Below are 21868 nucleotides of genomic sequence, written 5' to 3'. Positions count from 1 at the left end.
CATTTCGAGAAATAGAGCTTTCAAGACACCCATTTACAGCATTCGAATGTTAAGTTGACGTCATCTGGTAGCAATTTCGATCGTTTCTGCAATTCATACACGGCGAATGTTGTGTATAAACGAGCAGTCAACACTGTCGTAGGATTAATAGATATTACTACAGCGTCCTGTAGAGTGACCGACATCTTTCGAATTATTCTGAAATTTCCAAACAGAATAATGGTTTCAACCATTAAAACCATTGGCGGGTACTGTATGTAACAGTGTATGTCATCAGGGAAAGAATTCATGGACAGTTGAATTTATGTTCCTAAACAATGGATACAATCAACTGACTACACATGAGCAGAAATGTTCAAAAATATGTACTGCAATCTCACCATGCGACTAGTTCCTTAAAATAAAGAAAAGGTCAGACCCCTAACTGTGATGGAAGAAACACGATCATTAATGAAACCCGCAAGCGTTGTACGTCCACTCACTTCAGCTCACGGCTGAAAGCAACTAAAATTAGTAAATTAATGAAACTTAACGCTGTCAACAAGTGTATCAGAACATTGGGAAACAAATTGAAAAAATACATCTCGGAAATTAAGTGTTACACGGTTTCTTAATAATGTGAACATTCCTTTTAACGAGCATAAAATAATTCGTGTTTCTCTTAATAAGTGAGATGTAGCCTTAGATGCCACAACTAATGTAACCTTCAACAGGATGTAGCAATTAAATGAGACTCTGTGAAAAGATTAGGCACTTCTGTGATGTCTAGTTGATCGCAGCAGGGAGAGAGAGACTACTATGATCGAAAATATTCCATAGTATTGAAATCCAACGGTAGTATTTCAGCGTTCTCTTATCTCTAAGTCTGCTTTGTGCATGTGCATTACAACGCTAAGACAAAAAAAGTTAAATAGTTGAAAGTAGGACAGTAGAGACATAGACAAAGCGATCGCCAGTGAAAGCGTTATTGCGGTGTAAGACAGAGCATAAGACGCTGGCATCAAAATATTTGACATCAACCTTTACGCGCCAGCCGTCAGCTGCTTGCATGCACGGACATGCGCAGTTTAAGCCCACCATCAGCCGTCAGTTGTTTGCTACAGACAGCAACGGATGTCGTCCAGCAACCGTATCCAGCACTTCTCTGGCTGCAGGTACGGTGGCGGAATTTGTAAGTCCGCAAATACTCCCCGTGAAAAGAAAAATAAGAAACAGACATCGATGTCTGGGTGGCACAACTAAATTTTGGAACACACTGGCTGATGGTGACTCTAAAAATGTATATACGCTACACTCGTAACTTTTCCACACTACGAAATAATATCGTGGTTGACGAGTGAACAATTCCTAGTTTCCTGAATTCAAGCTCTGGAAGATACTTGGTGTGTCATGTTCTGAGTGTCACATCTGTCACATACATGCGATATTTACAGGTAGGCAGTGGCGTATCTAAGACGTTATATTCAGGACGAACATGGTTGCCTACTTGCCACAAATGAAACTCTAAATTTAACAACGCCAGTAAGCCATCTGGTTTTGTTCTCAAGATCAGTTCTTTAGCTGCGGTTACCACAATTTTATGTATTTAACTGCTCTTACACACGAAATGCTTCAAGAAATAATTCCATTTATGACATATGCTTTTTGCTACCTGTTGACATATTAAACTGAACTTTCTTCCGTGTCTGATGGTCACAGGTTATACACAGAAAGCGTTAGCCTTAAGAAGTAAACATTTGCCAAGACATCGTACATGGCAACGAGAATAATTTCTCTGAACACTTGTGTGAAGTACTCGAACATGAAGAGCGCACAAAAAGCAGCGTTTTGTCGTTGAAACGAAAGATTCTGCTTTCGCAGTAGTAGGCGTATGTGAACAATTGTGTAAGAGGTAAAGGACTGGTAATCCAGCTGAAGATGAAGTGGTAAGTTAAACGCTTAGTGTGATGAAATGACAATGAAACTTTTGCTGAAAACTGTATTATTTGTCCATTATCAAACACCAATAGGCTCCGCAGAACAGAGAGTGTTGCAGGGCGTGTGTCGACAAGTAAGGACAAAGATCGTACTGCGCGCGGACTGACCTTCCTTCACGGAGGCGGTGCCCAGGATCTGGTCTATGCTGTAGAGCCCGCGCGGCCTGGCGGGCTCCTCGGAAGTCCTCGGCGGCGGCTGCTGCTGTTGTTGCTGCGCCGGCGGCTGCTGCTGCTGCTGCTGCTGCACGTGGTGGTCCATCATCGCTGCACCGTCGCCCAAGCAGCACTGCGGGCTCGCCGACTCGTCCTCCCCCCTCGCGGGCGCGCACTCACTTAGATAATGAACCGCTCGCTGTCCCCCTCCCCTCCACCCTTTCACCCCTCGCCGCGTCGCCGATCCGTAGCCGTGGCCGCTGCCGCCGTCTCTCTTTCATCACGCGCTATCGGTAAGAACTGACTCCCTCTCGCCGGCGGCAGCGGCGGCGGCGGCTGCGGCGGCTCCGGCCAATGGGAGGCCGCAGCGCGGCTGTCGCGCCCAATCAGAGCGACCGCGTGCCAGCGCAGGGGAGGGGCGCTGTTGACAGAGCCGGCGCCCGCGCCCCGCGTCTCATTGGCTGCAGGAAGCGGCTGCGGCTGCCACGCTGGCGGGACGCGCCGCGCCGCGTAGGTCTGCGACGCGACCTGCTCCTGTGGCGGGTCCTAACCGCCCGTCCTCATGGCAACAGGTGTAAACAAGCGTCAGAAGCTGATTACGAAACCGTGAACAACTACAGCTTCTTTTTTTTTTTGTTTTTTTGTTTATGGATTCATCCGTTACTTCTAAGTAGAACAAGTCCATATTGACTGTTGAATGACAGGTACGCTGTTTTCTAATGATTTTTGTTTATTTCAAACTAATTTTCGGCCCATTAGGCCTTCTTCAGGAAACAACTCACTAGCATCTGAAATGAACACTACTTCTTACGTAACCAAACAGTGTAGGCAAAGACACAATCACTTGCATAGAGTGTTGTGCAAGGAACTTAAGAAATAAGTTCCTTCGTTGAAGTGGACACAATGGACATTGTTAAGCACAGGAAATAATTAAACTACACAATATTACATGTTAAATAGCTATAATGCTGAATGAGATTTCCACTCTGCAGCGGAGTGTGTGCTGATATGAAACTTCCTGGCAGATTAAAACTGTGAGTGAAAATCTCATTCTGGAAACATCCCCCACGCTGTCGCTAAGCCATGTCTCCGAACTATCCATTCTTTCACGAGTGCTAGTTCTGCAAGGTTCGCAGGAGAGCTTCTGTAAAGTTTGGAAGGTAGGAGACGAGGTACTGGCAGAAGTAAAGCTGTGAGGACGGGGCGTGAGTCGTGCTTGGGTAGCTCAGTTGGTAGAGCACTTGCCCGCGAAAGGCAAAAGTTCCGAGTTAGAGTCTCGGTCCGGCACACACGTTTAATCTGCCAGGAAGTTTCAGCTATAATGCTAAATTTTATGAGTTCTTGACGCCGGCTGAGAAACTGCGCAAGAAACGCGTCTTACTTTGTAATTAACATTTTAATGGAATGGGCAATATTATATACAGTGCATTGTTAAAATACACAGCATTATAGTATTACAATTTACATTGTTGAAGTTTGTTGGGTAAACAAAGTGAAGGATAGAAAATTCTATTCTCTTTTAACTTGCATAAATATACTGCTACACAAAATTAGAACACAATAACATTTTCTATCCTTTACCTTGCTTGCCCACAAATTTCATAAAAATAACTTGAAATACTTTAATATTATTTTAACCATGTACTGTGTTTAATATTGCCCATCGCATAAAAATGTTAATTACAATGCAAAACATGTTTTTTGGACAACAAATATTACTAGTGTTCAGTTAGATAGTTCTGGACCAATGTCATGACCACATAAACATCGTAACCGGTAATACAGTTGTTGTGTATAATACTGCTCATTGCCTGAAGTTTAGTTCACCATGTTAAAAAACGTGTCTATTGCACAGCATAAATGAAGAGTGCTTAGTTCAACAGTTTCTCAGCCAATGTCATTACCTCACAAAATTTAGCATTATAACTGCTTAACCTGTGATATTGTGTAGTTTAATTATTCATTCTGCTTAACATTGTCCATTGTGTAAACTGTAATTTCAACATTAAGTAAAAAGATTGTTGCACAACACTCTTTGCCTATAATGTTTGGTTACCTAAGATCTAGTGTCCGTTTCAGGCGCTAGTCAGTTGTTTCCTGAAGATGGACTAATAACCCGAAAACTAGTTCGAAATAAATTTAAAAAAATGTTCAAATGTGTGTGAAATCTTATGGGACTTAACTGCTAAGGTCATCAGTCCCTAAGCTTACACACTACTTGACCTAAATTATAATAATGACAAACACACACACCCATGCCCGAGGGAGGACTCGAACCTCCGCCGGGACCGGCCGAATAAATAAAAACCAGTAGAACACAGTGTACTGGTTATTCGACCTTAAAGAGTATAGCTTTCTTCCTTTTTTCGTATTGCGCCGTTGCAGATAAGCTGAAGTCAATGACAGAAGAACAAGTGAACGTCCGACTGGAGAACATCGGAGTACCAACTTGCCGTGTACCACCAGACCACGATAACATTGCACTTGGCCTCCCGTGACAGTTATGGGAAATTGGAAATTTGTGGTAATTTTCTATGGGACCAAACTGCTTAGGTCATCGGTCCCTAGGCTTATACACTACTTCATTTAACTTAAACCAACGAGCCGGCCGCGGTGGCCGTGCGGTTCTAGGCGCTCCAGTCCGGAGCCGCGCTGCTGCTACGGTCGCAGGTTCGAATCCTGCCTCGGGCATGGGTGTGTGTGATGTCCTTAGGTTAGTTAGGTTTAAGTAGTTCTAAGTTCTAGGGGACTGATGACCACAGCAGTTGAGTCCCATAGTGCTCGGAGCCATTTGAACCTTAAACCAACTTACGCTAAGGATAACACACAGACCCATGGCCTAGGGAGAACTCGAACCTCCGACGGGGCAAGCTGCTTGAACCGTGACAAGGCGCCCTAGACCGCGCGACAGTTATGGGAAACATGCGGTGACATTACAGTAAACAAGTACATTAGTGGTTAAGGAAAACGCATGGCCCTGTAAATGCTTTCAGGATATTTATGGGTATACTGTCAAATGGTTCAGCGTGTCGTCGAGAAATACCATGATAAAAACTCACAATTACTCGCCTGAAGCGCATGCACGTGCAGGTGCAATAAAATTGTGGTCTACTAAAAAGCCGATAATAATCGCTCAACTGTATCTACATGCCGGCCAGAGTGGCCGAGCGGTTCTAGACTCTAAAGTCTGGAACCACGCGACCGCTACGGTCGCAGGTTCGAATCCTGCCTCGGGCATGGATGTGTGTGATGTCCTTAGGTTAGTTAGGTTTAAGTAGGGGACTGATGACCTCAGCAGTTAAGTCTCATGGTGCTCAGAGCCATTTGAACCATTTTGTATCTACATGTCTACTTACGCGTTTCTACACGAGGAATGCTGCCCACATAAGGCCTAGACGATCACTCCTCGCGCGATGCGACAATTTTGTGCTGTTGGAGCTTTTCTTCGCTGTCCAGAGTCTCTACTTTCTACCACTCCACACTACTCTTATTTCTCTGTCCAACCACCATCCTGTTTCAAGTGGAAAGCTTTCGCAGTCGACGATACATATTTTCATTACTAGTAATACATATTATTTTCAAGTAGCTACACCGATAGTGGCTATTGTTGGCAAAAACCAATACAGTGAAACCAACGGAAAGGTCGACAGTAAACTCCGTCTATTGTCTTTTAATAGCCTTTTACTACATCAAAGTACATGCCAAAGTCACAGCTTCATCAGCAGGACTTCAGATGATCTGATTAGCATCTTTACTGCATTATCATCATACTAGAATCGCATATCTCAGAATTTTGTTGTGTTGTACACTATCCGTTCAAAAGAATCCGCACATTCCTATGTAGTACGGAATTAGCCAGTACATGTCACGCCAGTGTAAAAGGAGGCGGCTTGTATTCTATTAACACCAGAGAAGCAGTAACAGCAGAAACAGTCTGTCAGGGGAGCTCACTGACTTCGAACGTGGACTCGTCACTCGATGCTCCCCTATTGACAAATCCACGAGGGAAGTTTCTTCTAAACCTGCCGAAGTCGACTGTTATTGATGTGATTATAAAGAGGAATCTCGAAGGAACAAACATAGCTGAGCAAAGAGCAGGCAGATCTCTAAAGGAACGTCGAAAATGTGTGACGTGTAGTGCCAGCTGTGAAATACGACGGGGATGGTGTTACGATAGCTTTTTCATGTTTAGGGCGTGTCAACTTTATTACGCTTAATAAAACACTAAATGCGAAAGAATACGAACACAGTTTACGGCATCTTGTACTGAGTATTGTACAGGAACAGTTCGAAAACTGTTTGTATCAGCGCGACTATACACTGTGCTATAAAGCAGCATCTGTGAGACATCGATTTTATTAGAGTAACATTCTTGAAATGGTTTTGTCTGAACCCAATGGAGTCTCTTTAAGATGAATAAGAACGTCACCTTTCCTCCATTGACCAACGTCACTACCAGTCATACCTAGAGGAGAAAACGTACCTAAATAAATTGGAAGGTCACATGAACCTTAACGTAAGCGAAGTACGTTGTTTCATCTATAGATGCACATCTATAACTGTAAAGATCCGCGAAAGCATTAGCAGAAAGGGCTTTCTAATTACAAAGACATTTATTTAAATCGGTTCTACTCTTGCGGATACTATGTTATGAATCGGTTCTACTCTTACGGATACTACGTTATGAAAGCAAGTCCTTTATTAAAGGACTAATAATAAACAACATAAATCGAAGCTTCAATTGACGGTAGAGCGGATATACTTACAAATATTGTAAACTTAAATTTATGTGAAACAGGAAAAGATAAATATAAAACACGTAAATTGTTAAGATAAATTTCTTGCAATCAAATTTTCTCAATAACTAAAATAAGTATCACAGTGATCAGTGCTTTCCTGCGTTAGTTTGTGGTTATGTAATGTATGCACTAAAGATCAAACAGTAACTTATAAAAATACTTATTGTGCTAATAGTATGGAGCAATGCTATCAAAATACAGATGTAAAAAGGTGCTATGCTTTTAAATTCAGGTTTGTGTGTTCTTTCCACTTATTTTACAGTAACAACCTATTTCACGTACAACTCCTTCACCTGGTCAAGATGCAAAGCTTCAGTTAATATAAGTTAAACCTAAATATGTAGCTAATCCTCTGAAACATTTAATTTAAATAAAAATAACCCAACTCTTTTCGGTTTGAGATCTCCTCTTTGTATCCAATCTTGCTACACTCTTTTCTAACCTATCGGAGCAATTTGAAGCCTTTCATTTACTATCTGGAATTTGTGTTTCAGATCACGTCTAGTTCGTTTTGTAGAGTTATCCATAGAAGTTAAGTCTGTTAATTGAACTATGTTTCGTTATTCTAGTAGAACTAAGTTTTTCCTGATAAGACCAGTTATCTGCAGTCTTCGAAACTATTATTTCCCGAAGAATCTTCGTTTCAACCACCGATGTTTCTTTTGGTAATGCCTTTTCCCAAAATTGGAAGGTTTCGCTTCCATATGAATACTCTACAGTGTCTGGATTTGTCCATAGACGGTGTTCTTCGTTAAAATTTGTAAATAAGTTCTTTGAAAAGCATCAGCCGCCTGGTCTGGGGTGACGATGTTGGCTTCCTTCTCACTGCGCCCGTGTCGCACAGTCTCCCACACGTGTTTAAAGTGCTCACTCTTACAGTGCTATCAACGCCCTGATCTGACGTTTGCTATGAAATGTTTTTTCTTGCTTTTAAATGCTTTATTTATTTTTCAAATTAACTGCTGAGTCTACCTCTTCCTTCGTGCTCACTTATCAATTTTACCTCCTCTACTGCTGTTCCTATGTTTCTGGAAAGGACTGACACTTCATCAAGGAAAACAAGACATTTCATCTTAATACCGTCCTTTGTACCTCTAATGTGAACTGGCCTAGTAGTCCTGCCACGTTCATTTTCTCTTTCTCGGACTATACTGTCTGCAGCACAACTAAATAGAATTAGTGACAGTTCATCATCCTGTCTACTTTTTGTTTTTAATTCTTCAGACGCAGAGTATGTGCTATAAGTACGAGGGTTGGAACTTAAATAGCGTCAACTATTTATTCACAACCGATACAAAAAAGTTACATGTTTGCACCTGTTACTGTCCTTCAAAGTACACTCCTGGAAATGGAAAAAAGAACACATTGACACCGGTGTGTCAGACCCACCATACTTGCTCCGGACACTGCGAGAGGGCTGTACAAGCAATGACCACACGCACGGCACAGCGGACACACCAGGAACCGCGGTGTTGGCCGTCGAATGGCGCTAGCTGCGCAGCATTTGTGCACCGCCGCCGTCAGTGTCAGCCAGTTTGCCGTGGCATACGGAGCTCCATCGCAGTCTTTAACACTGGTAGCATGCCGCGACAGCGTGGACGTGAACCGTATGTGCAGTTGACGGACTTTGAGCGAGGGCGTATAGTGGGCATGCGGGAGGCCGGGTGGACGTACCGCCGAATTGCTCAACACGTGGGGCGTGAGGTCTCCACAGTACATCGATGTTGTCGCCAGTGGTCGGCGGAGGGTGCACGTGCCCGTCGACCTGGGACCGGACCGCAGCGACGCACGGATGCACGCCAAGACCGTAGGATCCTATGCAGTGCCGTAGGGGACCGCACCGCCACTTCCCAGCAACTTAGGGACACTGTTGCTCCTGGGGTATCGGCGAGGACCATTCGCATCCGTCTCCATGAAGCTGGGCTACGGTCCCGCACACCGTTAGGCCGTCTTCCGCTCACGCCGCAACATCGTGCAGCCCACCTCCAGTGGTGTCGCGACAGGCGTGAATGGAGGGACGAATGGAGACGTGTCGTCTTCAGCGATGAGAGTCGCTTCTGCCTTGGTGCCAATGATGGTCGTATGTGTGTTTGGCGCCGTGCAGGTGAGCGCCACAATCAGGACTGCATACGACCGAGGCACACAGGGCCAACACCCGGCATCATGGTGTGGGGAGCGATCTCCTACACTGGCCGTACACCACTGGTGATCGTCGAGGGGACACTGAATAGTGCACGGTACATCCAAACCGTCATCGAACCCATCGTTCTACCATTCCTAGACCGGCAAGGGGACTTGCTGTTCCAACAGGACAATGCACGTCCGCATGTATCCCGTGCCACCCAACGTGCTCTAGAAGGTGTAAGTCAACTACCCTGGCCATCAAGATCTCCGGATCTGTCCCCCATTGAGCATGTTTGGGACTGGATGAAGCGTCGTCTCACGCGGTCTGCACGTCCAGCACGAACGCTGGTCCAACTGAGGCGCCAGGTGGAAATGGCATGGCAAGCCGTTCCACAGGACTACATCCAGCATCTCTACGATCGTCTCCATGGGAGAATAGCAGCCTGCATTGCTGCGAAAGGTGGATATACACAGTACTAGTGCCGACATTGTGCATGCTCTGTTGCCTGTGTCTATGTGCCTGTGGTTCTGTCAGTGTGATCATGTGATGTATCTGACCCCAGGAATGTGTCAATAAAGTTTCCCCTTCCTGGGACAATGAATTCACGGTGTTCTTATTTCAATTTCCAGGAGTGTAGTTGCCAGCGATGTGGAAGGCGTAGTATACCGTTAGAAGAGCCTGTTCTGTTGATGGTGCGAATGGAGCGGCCTACTGGCTGTCGAATCTCTGGAACAGTTCAGAAGCGAATGCCACGAAGTGGTTCCTTGATCTTCGATATCAAATCAAAGTCACAAGGTCTTAAGTCCGGGGAGTCTGGGGTATTGTACAGTACTTCCCAGTCCCATCGACCGAACAGAGCAGCCACAGCATGCGCTGTATGCGCTCGCGCGTAGTCGTGCAAAATAATAAGTGGATTGCGCAGAAAGTGTCGCCGCTTCTTTCGCAAAGCTGGTCGCAGGCGATGCTCGAAAACCGAACAGTATTACTGAACATTGACGGACTGCCGTGGAGGAACGTAATGCGTTAGGATAAAACCATCACAGTCGTACACGAAAATCACCATAACTTTAGCCCACTCTATTCGCACCATCAGCTGAAGAGGCTCTGTTAACGGTGTACTACGCCTTCCACATCGCTGGCAACGGGTTCTATACAACGCTGGTGACAAATTTGAAGGACAGTAACAGGTCCAAACAGGTAACTCTTTTGTATCGATTGTGAATAAATAGTTGCCACTATTTAAGTTCCAACCCTCGTACATTCATTACTTGGTAGTAATGCAAGGTTGTTCCTGTTCATACACATAAATCGACGTATGATACCTGATGACCGGCGGAGTTGCACTCTGTATTGCACGACTCTAGTGCAACGTCAGTTGAGTTTTACATCCAAAAAGACGGATGGTGACCCAGAGACTGCACGAATCTCTGAGTCACTAGCCTGTGGTCGATTTTCCTCCCATGTCCAGACACAACCGGGGATGGATATATGGAAAATCAACTTCAGGGGGTAATGGAGCCCGTCAAGGATATAGCAGGAACTCTTAAGGAAGGCTATGGGCACTCAATATGCTAGTCACTAAGTCTCGCTCAATGTAGGCTATGGTGTGCTGTTGGACCTACTGCATACAATCAGCTGCAAAACGTAATACACGTCTGCCTGAATGTCAGACTTGATGAAGGCAGTTATATATATTATCCGATCAAAAGTGTCCAGACATCACTATCTAATGCAGAACTGACCAATAGATGTCAGAGGACGTGGACCCACCAGTAAAAAAGGAGTCAGGGAATATCGTGTTCTCATTAAAAAAGCTGTAACGAATAACGGGTTGATCGGGAGAGCTCAGTGACTAGTCACATAGACCAGACATTGGGTGTCACCTGAGTAACAACCTCTCTACAGCTGTCCAAGTGGACTGTTGGTTATCTAAGTGTGGAGGAGAAACCCTACCTACACTGAGACCAGACAGACCTGGTGTAGGCTTACTGACTGTCAGGGACTGTCAATCATTGTGGGAGGTGGTTTTAGGAAGTCGCATGAAGTCAGCAGAAGACATCGACTAGCGCTGTCCAGCAACACGTCAACAGTCTAGCTAGCACGATCACTGTCCATAGGACTTTAAAAAGAAGGGGACATAGTGGTCGAGAAGCCACACATTTCTGTAGTCACTGCTGAGCGAAGTTTCAACTGGTGCAAAGAGCGACGCCAATGGAAAGTAGATGACTGGAAACGAGTGATTTGGAGCGACGAATCACGATGCAGCCTGTGGCAATTCGATGGAAGGGTGTGGGTTTGGCGAACGCCGGGAGAACTTTCCTGCAAACATGTGTAGTGCCAACAATGAAGTACAGAAGAGGTGTGTTAAAATATGGGGGTATTTTCCGTGATTAGGAATTGGTCCCACTTATTGCAATTTATTGCGAAAGGACATGAACACGTTTTATAACACGGTGTACAACATAAAGTAGCGAAACAGGTCGGAGATGATGAATGTTTCACCATGACAATGCACATTGCCGTAAAGCTGCATCTGTGAGATAATGGTTGGTGGACAGTAATATTCCTGAAATGAACTAGCTTGTCCAGAGTCCTGACACCAATCCATCAGAAGAGGTATGGGATGAGTTAGAACGACGACTTCTTTCGAGACCCCAGTGCCCAACACCACCATTTTGTCAGATTTCGGCTCTTGAGAAAGGGTGGGCTGACGTTCCTCCTCAGACATCTCATTGAATGAATGCGCAGTAGAATACAAGCCATCACAAAGGCAGAGTTTGGTTAACCCAATATTAATCTGGTTTGCAGACGAGTGGAAGGATTTGTTACGTGGCAGTTTATTTCAAAGCTGTCCCTAAACTGTTTTATAATTTTAAATTCAGATACCAATGGCCAATGAAGTCAAATAACTGATGACGCATGAAAACTGTGTATGATGTTAATTACTGGCACTGACTGCATTGTTAATTATTTCTGCATCCTCTCTATTTTGGCAGTCTTGGGGGCTTTTGGCTGTTCATGAAAGGGAAGTTAGCTAAGGGAAACAGAAGAGTCCAAAAGCGGTTTGGTGCTGTTCTCCGCATAGATAAAGAGCAGAGGGAGGATAGTAGGCCATGTCCGCCCAGCAGGAGCATTGAGGAGGACATACAGCATGTCCAAAAAACTTTACTGTGCGATAAGTGGAAAGAAATACTTTCTAGCTAATATAGGAATCTTAAGGGAGGTGAAAACGCAGGCCTTCATGGCCAGGGAGTAGCCGATAAGTTCAGGCCTGACCTGCTGGAATGGTTGTTCAGATTGTAGTAAGAGAGTCTCTGGTTGGCTCATAGTAATCATTTTGGTAGAAGGGTTGCGATCATGTGCGTGTGTACATGCAGAGGTATTGGTTGGTTGTGACTGAAAATCAGTCATGTAGTAGTAGAGAATTTCTGCTCTCTTCCCCATGCCACATCTTACTGGTTAACTACGAGAAATTTTTCAAGAGCAGGAAATTGTTAAACTTGTTTATTAATTATCACTGATCAGAACCAGCAAGGTCTGCTGCAATTGGCGAGCAGAATTCTGACACTGGGAGGACCAGCTAACTTTCGTAGAGTAAGGTTTGAGGACACTTAGATCACCGTAGAACACCATTGGTTCGGGGGCATCATAGATGATGCTTGTTCCAGAGCCTGAGGCAGTATGCTGTGTATAAGAGCTGCAGAATGAAAATTCCAAACTAAAATACAGCGGCCGAGCTGAACTTAAATTTTCGGCCATACTGCAGCCGCCTTCCTCACTCACACAGCTTAAGAGTGGTGAGCATGGGGCATCGTTGAAGCCAATGAGATGAAGGGAGCGCAAAGTTAGTTAATTTGCGTCACGGTGTCATGTTTCAGTTCAAATTTTCGCCGGCCGAAGTGACCGCGCGGTTCTGGCGCTGCAGTCTGGAACCGCGAGACCGCTACGGTCGCAGGTTCGAATCCTGCCTCGGGCATGGATGCTTGTGATGTCCTTAGGTTAGTTAGGTTTAACTAGTTCTAAGTTCTAGGGGACTAATGACCTCAGCAGTTGAGTCCCATAGTGCTCAGAGCCATTCAAAATTTCGCAGTCAGCTAGTTGAATGCATTACACTCTTAGAAAGAGTATTGGTATTCGTTCATGCATTTTTAGAAAATTTTCCTTAAATCATTAACCTTTCTCACAATCATTGGCCATACTCATGACATCTGTAGATTATGTTTTTATGCATACACCCATTTGTACCAAGGTAACTCCATTTCCCACATATTAAATATTTATATTCTTAGTGATGATATCTCCATTCGCGATCAATTCAGGACTACTCCCCCATTCGGATATCTAGGACAGGTGACCATGGTAGAAGACTGAATAACCAACGAAAGAATAACGTCCACGAGTAGAGCAGTGGAATTTCAGAAGCTTGAACGTGGTCTGGAAGTTAGAGAATCTCAAAAGGGAAATGCAGACGCTCAATCTAGATATAGCGGAGGTCAGTGAAGTGACATGGGAAGAAGACAAGGATTTCCCGTCAGATGAGTATAGGGTAATATCAACAGCAGCAGGAGGTGGTGTAACAGGAGTAGGACTCGTTGTGAATAGAATGGTAGGGCCGAGGGATCTTACTGTGAACAGTTGAGTGACAAGGTAGTTCTCATCAGAATCGACAGCAAACCACTATCGACAACAATAGTTCAGACACAAATGCCGATGTAGCACGCAGAAGATGAAGAAATAAAGGAAGTCTATGAGGATACTGAACAACTAAGCAGTACGTGAAGGGAGATGAAAATCTAACAGGCATGGGGAACGGGAATGCAGCTGTAGGGGAAGGAGTCGAAAAAAGGGTTACGGGAGAATAGGGGCTTGGTACTAGGAATGAGAAAGATATTGAGTTGTATAGTCAATTTCAGCAAGTAATTGAGAATACCGTGATAAAGAATCACAAAAGGAAGCGGTATACTTGGAAAAGGCCGGCAGATATGGGAAGATTTCAGCTAGATTACGTCGTGGCCAGACAGAGATTCCAAAATCAGGTACTGGAATGTAAGACGTACCAATGAGCAGATACAGTCTCAGATCACAATTTAATAATGATGAAGAGTAGCCTGAAATTTAAGAGACTAATCAGGAAGAATCAATGCGCAAAGAAGAGCGATACGGAAGTACTAAGGAATGAAGACATGCGCTTGAAATTTTCTAAGGTTATATATTCTGGTGTAAGGAATAGCTCGGTAGGCAGTACAGTTGAAGGTGAGAGGACATCTATAAAAAGGGCAATCACAGAAGATGTAAAGAAAAATAGAGGTACAAAGAAGGTAACTGCGAAGAAACCATGGCTAACAGAGGAAATACTTCAGTTGATCGATGAAAGAAGGAAGTACAAAAATGTTCACGAAAATTCAGCAATACAGAGATACAAGTCGCTGAGGAATTAAATAAATAGGAAGTGCACGGAAGCTAAGACCAAATGGTTGCATGAAAAATGTGAAGAAATCGAAAAAGAAATGATTGTCGGAAGGACTGACTCAGCATTTAGGAAAATCAAAACAACCTTCAGTGAAATTAAAAGCAGGATGGTAACATTAACAGTGCAACGGGAATTCCAGTGTTAATTGCAGAGGAGAGAGGGGATAGGTGAAAAGAGAATGTTGAAAGTCTCTATGAGGCGGAAGATTTGTTTGATGTGATAGGAGAGGAACCAGGAGCTGATTTAGAAGAGGTAGGGTATTCAGTATTAGAATCAGAATTTGAAAGAGCTTTGGAAGATTTCAGATCAAATAAGGCCGAAGGGGTAGATAACGTTCAATCACAATTTCTAAAATCATTGTCTTTCGGAAAAATACCATACACACAATTCCGAAGACGGCAAGAGCTGGTAAGTGTGAAAATGGTTGTACAATCAGCTTAACAGCTCATGCACTCAGGTTGTTGACAGAATAATTCACAGAAGAATGTAAAAGAAAATTGAGGATGTTTTAGAAAGGTAAAGGCACTAGAGAGGCAATTGCGAAGTTATGGTTGATAATGGAAGCAAGACTAAAGAATAACCAAGACACGTTCGTAGGATTTGTCGTCGACCTGGAAAAACCGTTCGACAATATAAAATGGTGCAATATGTTCCAAATTCCGACGAAAATAGGGGTAAGCTACAGGGAAAGACGGGTAATATACAACATGTACAAGAGCCAAGAGGGAATAATAAGAGTGGAAGACCAAGAACGAAGTGCTCGCATTAAAATGGGTTATGACAACGATGTAGTCTTTCACCCCAACTGTTCACTGTACTTCGAAGAAGTAATGACGGAAATAAAAGGAAGTTTCAGGAGGGGAATAAAGTTCAAGGTGAAAGGATATCAATGATACGATTCGCTGATGACACTGCTATTCTCAGTGAAAATCAAGGGTTACATGGTCTGCTGAATGGAATGAACAGTCTAATCAGTGCAGAATATGGCCTGAGAGTAAATCGAAGAAAGACGAAAGTAATGAGAAGTAGCGGCAGTGAGAACAGCGAGAAACTTAACATCAGGATTGACGGTCACGAAGTAGAAGTAGTTACTAGTTAAGGAATGCTACTATCTAGCCAGCAAAATAACTCTTGATGGACAGAGGAAGGAGGACATCAAAAGCAGACTAGCATTAGCGAGAAGGGCATTCCAGGCCAAGAGAAGTGTACTAGTATCAAACTTAGGCCTTAATGTGAGGAACAAATTTCTGAGAATGTACGTTTGGAGAACAACATACTTCAACATGCTCCGACATGTCATCGTCAAAAGTAAGCCTTTCCAATGTAGAAATACAGTAACATCAAACGAATGCGAGGCTCTGTACACCTTGAAACGGTGTAAATTACTTGAACTGTTACTGCTGTTCACATATGAACAGTGTGTTAGAACGTCGACTTTTAGCGAGTTATGTGAAGGATCTTATCATTGGTACCAGTTTATGTAATACGTATCGCTTCAAGGTGTACGGAGCTTCACACTCGAACATAGTTACTCTATTTTTTTCAGTGCAAAGGCTTAGTTTTGGCGATTGTCAGAGAATTTTAAAATCTGACATGTGCTAAAGCAAAATGTTTTGGGGTACCATTTGAAAATGGCCCGAAGACGGAAATTGCGAATACGATGTCCTTTAAAAAAATCTACGTGACAGTGAACCCCGACCATGAGAAGTTTATCAAGCAGTAAATTATGTCCTGTGTCATCTTCGTCCAAAATAGAGAATATTGACAGTTAAAGCAATTAATTATTGTCTTCGTAGAAACAATGTCGTAAAGTCCTCTAGATATCCTTTCAACCCCCCACTCTCGCGGTGATGTGAAAAGAAAGAGTGACTGAGGTAGTCACTAAAAAATACCTGCGAGAGACAACGAGGCAGCTGTCTTTCCTCACAACTCAAAGGGTTACGAAAACCATAGGCACATCTTCCCCCAGCAAACAGGTTGATGTATTGATTTGGAAAAAGCCAGAACGTGTAGTGGATACTGACCAGTAGCAAACGCCGTGAAATCCTTATTCTGAGCGACATTAACATGAGTTACCCTCCCCTCCACCAAACTCAGATCCTGGTTACTCAGATGTAACGTGGCAGGTTACGCTGCCTTAATTGCCTCGTCCCCCTCCGTATTCCCAACCCCCTCAGCAGCCGTTGCGCTCAGAAAAGAACTGCGTGAACAGGGGGAGCGGGCGAAGAGCTCGCTGCGCTATCTGTTGTTGGAATCTCGAACCTCTCGTAGGCTAGGCAGTGCTTCGTCGTATGGAGATACTGTAGTTATTTAACCGGAAACCAACTTAGCAGTAGCTACGTTCGGCTCTCGCTAAGTACATCCACCGATTTAAAATTCAGAAAACCAAAGCGGGGCGATTCATTAATAGAAGCTGATACCTGAAAGCACCAGAAGTTCGAAAGATTGAAACACGCTCAGCCGTAGGTGTGGCAACTTTCCAACATACTACACTCCTGGAAATGGAGAATAGAACACATTGACACCGGTGTGTCAGACCCACCATACTTGCTCCGGACACTGCGAGAGGGCTGTACAAGCAATGATCACAAGCACGGCACAGCGGACACACCAGGAACCGCGGTGTTGGCCGTCGAATGGCGCTAGCTGCGCAGCATTTGTGCACCGCCGTCGTCAATGTCAGCCAGTTTGCCGTGGCATACGGAGCTCCATCGCAGTCTTTAACACTGGTAGCATGCCGCGACAGCGTGGACGTGAACCGTATGTGCAGTTGACGGACTTTGAGCGAGGGCGTATAGTGGGCATGCGGGAGGCCGGGTGGACGTACCGCCGAATTGCTCAACACGTGGGGCGTGAGGTCTCCACAGTACATCGATGTTGTCGCCAGTGGTCGGCGGAAGGTGCACGTGCCCGTCGACCTGGGACCGGACCGCAGCGACGCACGGATGCACGCCAAGACCGTAGGATCCTACGCAGTGCCGTAGGGGACCGCACCGCCACTTCCCAGCAAATTAGGGACACTGTTGCATCTGGCGTATCGGCGAGGACCATTCGCAACCGTCTCCATGAAGCTGGGCTACGGTCCCGCACACCGTTAGGCCGTCTTCCGCTCACGCCCCAACATCGTGCAGCCCGCCTCCAGTGGTGTCGCGACAGGCGTGAATGGAGGGACGAATGGAGACGTGTCGTCTTCAGCGATGAGAGTCGCTTCTGCCTTGGTGCCAATGATGGTCGTATGCGTGTTTGGCGCCGTGCAGGTGAGCGCCACAATCAGGACTGCATACGACCGAGGCACACAGGGCCAACACCCGGCATCATGGTGTGGGGAGCGATCTCCTCTACTGGCCGTACACCACTGGTGATCGTCGAGGGGACACTGAATAGTGCACGGTACATCCAAACCGTCATCGAACCCATCGTTCTACCATTCCTAGACCGGCAAGGGAACTTGCTGTTCCAACAGGACAATGCACGTCCGCATGTATCCCGTGCCACCCAACGTGCTCTAGAAGGTGTAAGTCAACTACCCTGGCCAGCAAGATCTCCGGATCTGTCCCCCATTGAGCATGTTTGGGACTGGATGAAGCGTCGTCTCACGCGGTCTGCACGTCCAGCACGAACGCTGGTCCAACTGAGGCGCCAGGTGGAAATGGCATGGCAAGCCGTTCCACAGGACTACATCCAGCATCTCTACGATCGTCTCCATGGGAGAATAGCAGCCTGCATTGCTGCGAAAGGTGGATATACACTGTACTAGTGCCGACATTGTGCATGCTCTGTTGCCTGTGTCTATGTGCCTGTGGTTCTGTCAGTGTGATCATGTGATGTATCTGACCCCAGGAATGTGTCAATAAAGTTTCCCCTTCCTGGGACAATGAATTCACGGTGTTCTTATTTCAATTTCCAGGAGTTTAGTTGGGAGTCGGACGACACACACCTAATTTGAGGTGTAAAGCATTCTCATTCGCCCGGATGATGCAAGCGATAAGTGACTGGATTGGGCATCTCTCATTAGGTAGCCCGTTATTTTTGGATGGAACGTCATCGACAGGAGTAGAAGTAATCTCGGCGTGCCCCAGGAATGTCTATTGGGACTTTGTCGTCCGTGTTGTATACTAATAAGCTTGCAGACACTAGTAACAGTAACTTCAATTATTCCTCCAATCCATATGTAGCATACAGTAAACCAGTGATTAACAGTATTGGTTAAAAACAGTCTTGGTTGCAATTTTAGTTTTTTAGTTTTTTTCGACGCGTTTCGCCTTATTTAGGCATCTTCAGGTTATCTACATAGAAAACAGAGAACAAATACATCTATTTAAGAATCGTGATTGCGTTGTGCAGACTTGGATAACCTATAAGCATATATAAACAGATCACCTATTGTAAGAGCAAATACCTTAATTTGGTATTTCTTAGAAGAATCTTTAGTCAGTGTAACCAAAGGGCATCGTCAAATATATCAGGCCAACATCGCCTTCGTTAAACTCAGGAAGCATTATGCTTACTACCTGAGCCCCCATCTTACTCTGTTACACGCTCCTGTGAGCGGGAACGCCCTCATGCAGATGTTGGTTCCTCTCGCGTCCATCTAGAAAAGGTAATGATTTTACAATTTTATATTTATAGTTTTTACTGAGTTCAAATGCCGTCTGTAATGGAGGTGCGTTCCAAACAGAGATCATTCCAGATATTCATAGGAGCTTGCTGAATGTCTACGGAGACGTGACAGTAAACGAAAGCACGTTGAGCCGTTGGGCGAGGCGTCTCTCAACACAAAGTCACGCATACCTGTCCGTCTCTAGCGTGCCGGCCGGCCTGTCGCGCACAGCTGTGATTCCTTTAAATCCCGCTGTTCAACTGCACGTCTCTGTTGGTAAGAGCTGCGCACCCGAGAGGAACTAAAAAAAAATTGATTGGGCTGTTCTTCCTCTTCCACCCTACAGTCCGGATATCGCACCTTCCGACTTCCATCTGTCTGGCCCAATGAAGGATGCACTCCGCGGGAAGCAGTATGTTGATGGTGGGGAGGTTACTGATGCAGCAAGACGTGTGTTCCGACGCCTACCAGTAGAGTGGTACCCTTCATACAGGCACTCCCAATAAGTTGGGGTAAGAGATTATGTTGGAAAATAGAGTGGACAATCATATGGTGTTTTGTAATCCTGAATAAAACAAACGTGCATTCAGATAAAAAGTGTTGCATTATTTACTGAACGCCTCTTTAAAATATCGTGTAAAACAAGGTACACAAAATTTAGCCAGAACTCGATAAGACGTCAAAGTGGTGCAAAGACTGGCGACTTGCTTTGAATATACAGAAGTGAAACATTATGCACTACGCAAAACACAATACGCTTTGTTCTATGACCACAACAGGCCATATCAACGAATCACAATTGGAGTCAGTAAACCCTTAAAAATAACTGTCAGAATTTGCACGGATATGGAATGGAACGCTCACACAGATTCAGTCGTAGGTAAAACTTTGGGTCTGGGAAAAACGCAGTCAGTCTATAGAGGAAACTACTTATAAGTTACTTGTGTCCCATCTTAGAGTTTTGCTCACATGTATGGGACTTATACGGAACAGGATTAACAGCGCATATTGCATGTATACAAAGGAGAGTGGCGCGAATGTTCACCGGCTTATCTGAGTCGGAGCAGAGCGTCACGGATGTGTTAAAAAACCTGAATTGGCAGACAGCTGAAGACAGTCGCGAATTACTCCACGGGAGCCTCCTTACACACATTCAACGGCCAGTATCAAGAGAAGAATCTAAAAATATACTTCAACTCCCCGCGTATCGCTCCCGTAGAGAACACAAACATACGATTAGAGCGATTATTGGACACACTTTTTGAGCAGGAGTAGACTCTAAAATGATGTACGATGGAAGTTTCCTCTTCTATGCAATTCACAGTGGTTTACAGAGCAGTTTACATTGGATCCAAAGCTACCGAGAGTGTTCAAAAGCCATCCTGATCTACGTTACCTCACCTGCCGCTCACAAAACGCAGAGATTAATCAGAGACTGGTTGTAAGTGCACTCGATGTCTGCAGATAGGCTCAGTAGCACAGAGGCTAGGTGACGTTGGCCATACGATCAGCCTCTCCTCTGTGGAGTGCTTCTCAAACTAGTACAGGCGTTCAATAAGCAATGCAATACTTTTTTCTCGGTCAGTTTCGGCTGAAAAAAAGTGGAATCTATTGAGAGACATCATGGAATACTTCCGCTTCTGCCCTTATAGTTTCATGAAGCTCCGATGGTTGACGGCGGCGCTATACATGGCCTTCAAAATGGTGTTTCTAACGGAGATGCGATCCGATGTTCAGATGCGTGTGAATTCCCATGAGACCAAACTGCTGAGGTCCTCGGTCCCTAAGCTTACACACTACTTAATCTAACTTACGCTAAGTGCAACACACATACCCATTCCCGAGGGAGGACGCGAACCTCCGACGGGGGTAGCCGCGCAAGCCGTCTCAAGATGCCTGAGACCGCGCGGCTACCCGCGCGCGGCAGATGCGTTCCAGGCAGACTGCTTTTGTCGTGTTTCTCTCGGCGGCTGAAAACCAGAGCATCGCAGATATTCCTAGGCGCTTGCAGAACCCCTACGGAGACCTGGCAGAAAACAAAAGTGCAGTGAGTCGCTGGGCGAGGCGTCTCGCCTCATTGCAACAAGGACGAGCACACTTGTTCGATCTCCTGCACGTCAGCCGACCGCAGGCTGCTGAGACTCCTGCAAAGTTGGCATCCGCGGACACTCCTATTCGAGGTAATCGACGGATCCCAATCAAACACCTCGCTGTACAGCTAGACATCTCTGTTGCTAATGATTCCCTAGTTGGGTTAATGAAAAGAGTGTGTCCGCAAGGGTCCCTCGCCGCCTAACAGACCATAAGAGCAACGAAGGACTGTCTGTGCAGAATTGCTTGCGCGTTAGGAGGCGGATGGCGACATTTTTTGTCGAACACCGTCACAGGCGATGAAACATATGTTCAGAATTTCGAACCGGAAAAAAGCCGCTATCAAGAAGCGCCATACCACTTCTCCTCCGAAGCAATAGTTCAAAGTCCCACTATCTACCGGTAAAATCGTGGCCACGGTCTACTGGGACTTTGAAGGGGCTGTTGTGTTTGATGTCCTCCCTAATGGTGCAACGACCACCTAGGCAGTGTATTGTGCTGCCCTCGCGAAAGTGTAAAAGCAACTTCAGCGTGTTCGTCGGATTGAAAATGCAAACGAACATCTCCTTCTCCATGAAAACTCAATGCCTGTAACAAGTCTGCGCACCCGAGAGGCACTCAAAACTTCATTGGACTGTTCTTCCTCATCCACCC

The 21868-nt window shown here is 45.2% G+C and overlaps 1 protein-coding gene across 1 annotated transcript in view; it reads right to left on the bottom strand.

Moving 5' to 3' along the window:
- LOC126088254 (retinal homeobox protein Rx2-like) overlaps positions 1-21868 on the bottom strand; it is a 263361-nt gene that overhangs the window by 144796 nt on the left and 96697 nt on the right. The window contains exons 2-3 of the mRNA XM_049906384.1: positions 2445-2675; positions 2085-2187 (exon numbers count right to left, since the gene is read on the bottom strand). Coding sequence (XP_049762341.1) covers positions 2085-2187; positions 2445-2675 — 334 coding nt within the window. The remainder of the gene's footprint in view (positions 1-2084; positions 2188-2444; positions 2676-21868) is intronic.

Source organism: Schistocerca cancellata, chromosome 6 (assembly GCF_023864275.1).
Source record: "Schistocerca cancellata isolate TAMUIC-IGC-003103 chromosome 6, iqSchCanc2.1, whole genome shotgun sequence".
NCBI classification, from domain to species: domain Eukaryota; kingdom Metazoa; phylum Arthropoda; class Insecta; order Orthoptera; family Acrididae; genus Schistocerca; species Schistocerca cancellata.
This window is presented reverse-complemented; position numbering and strand designations above follow the sequence as displayed.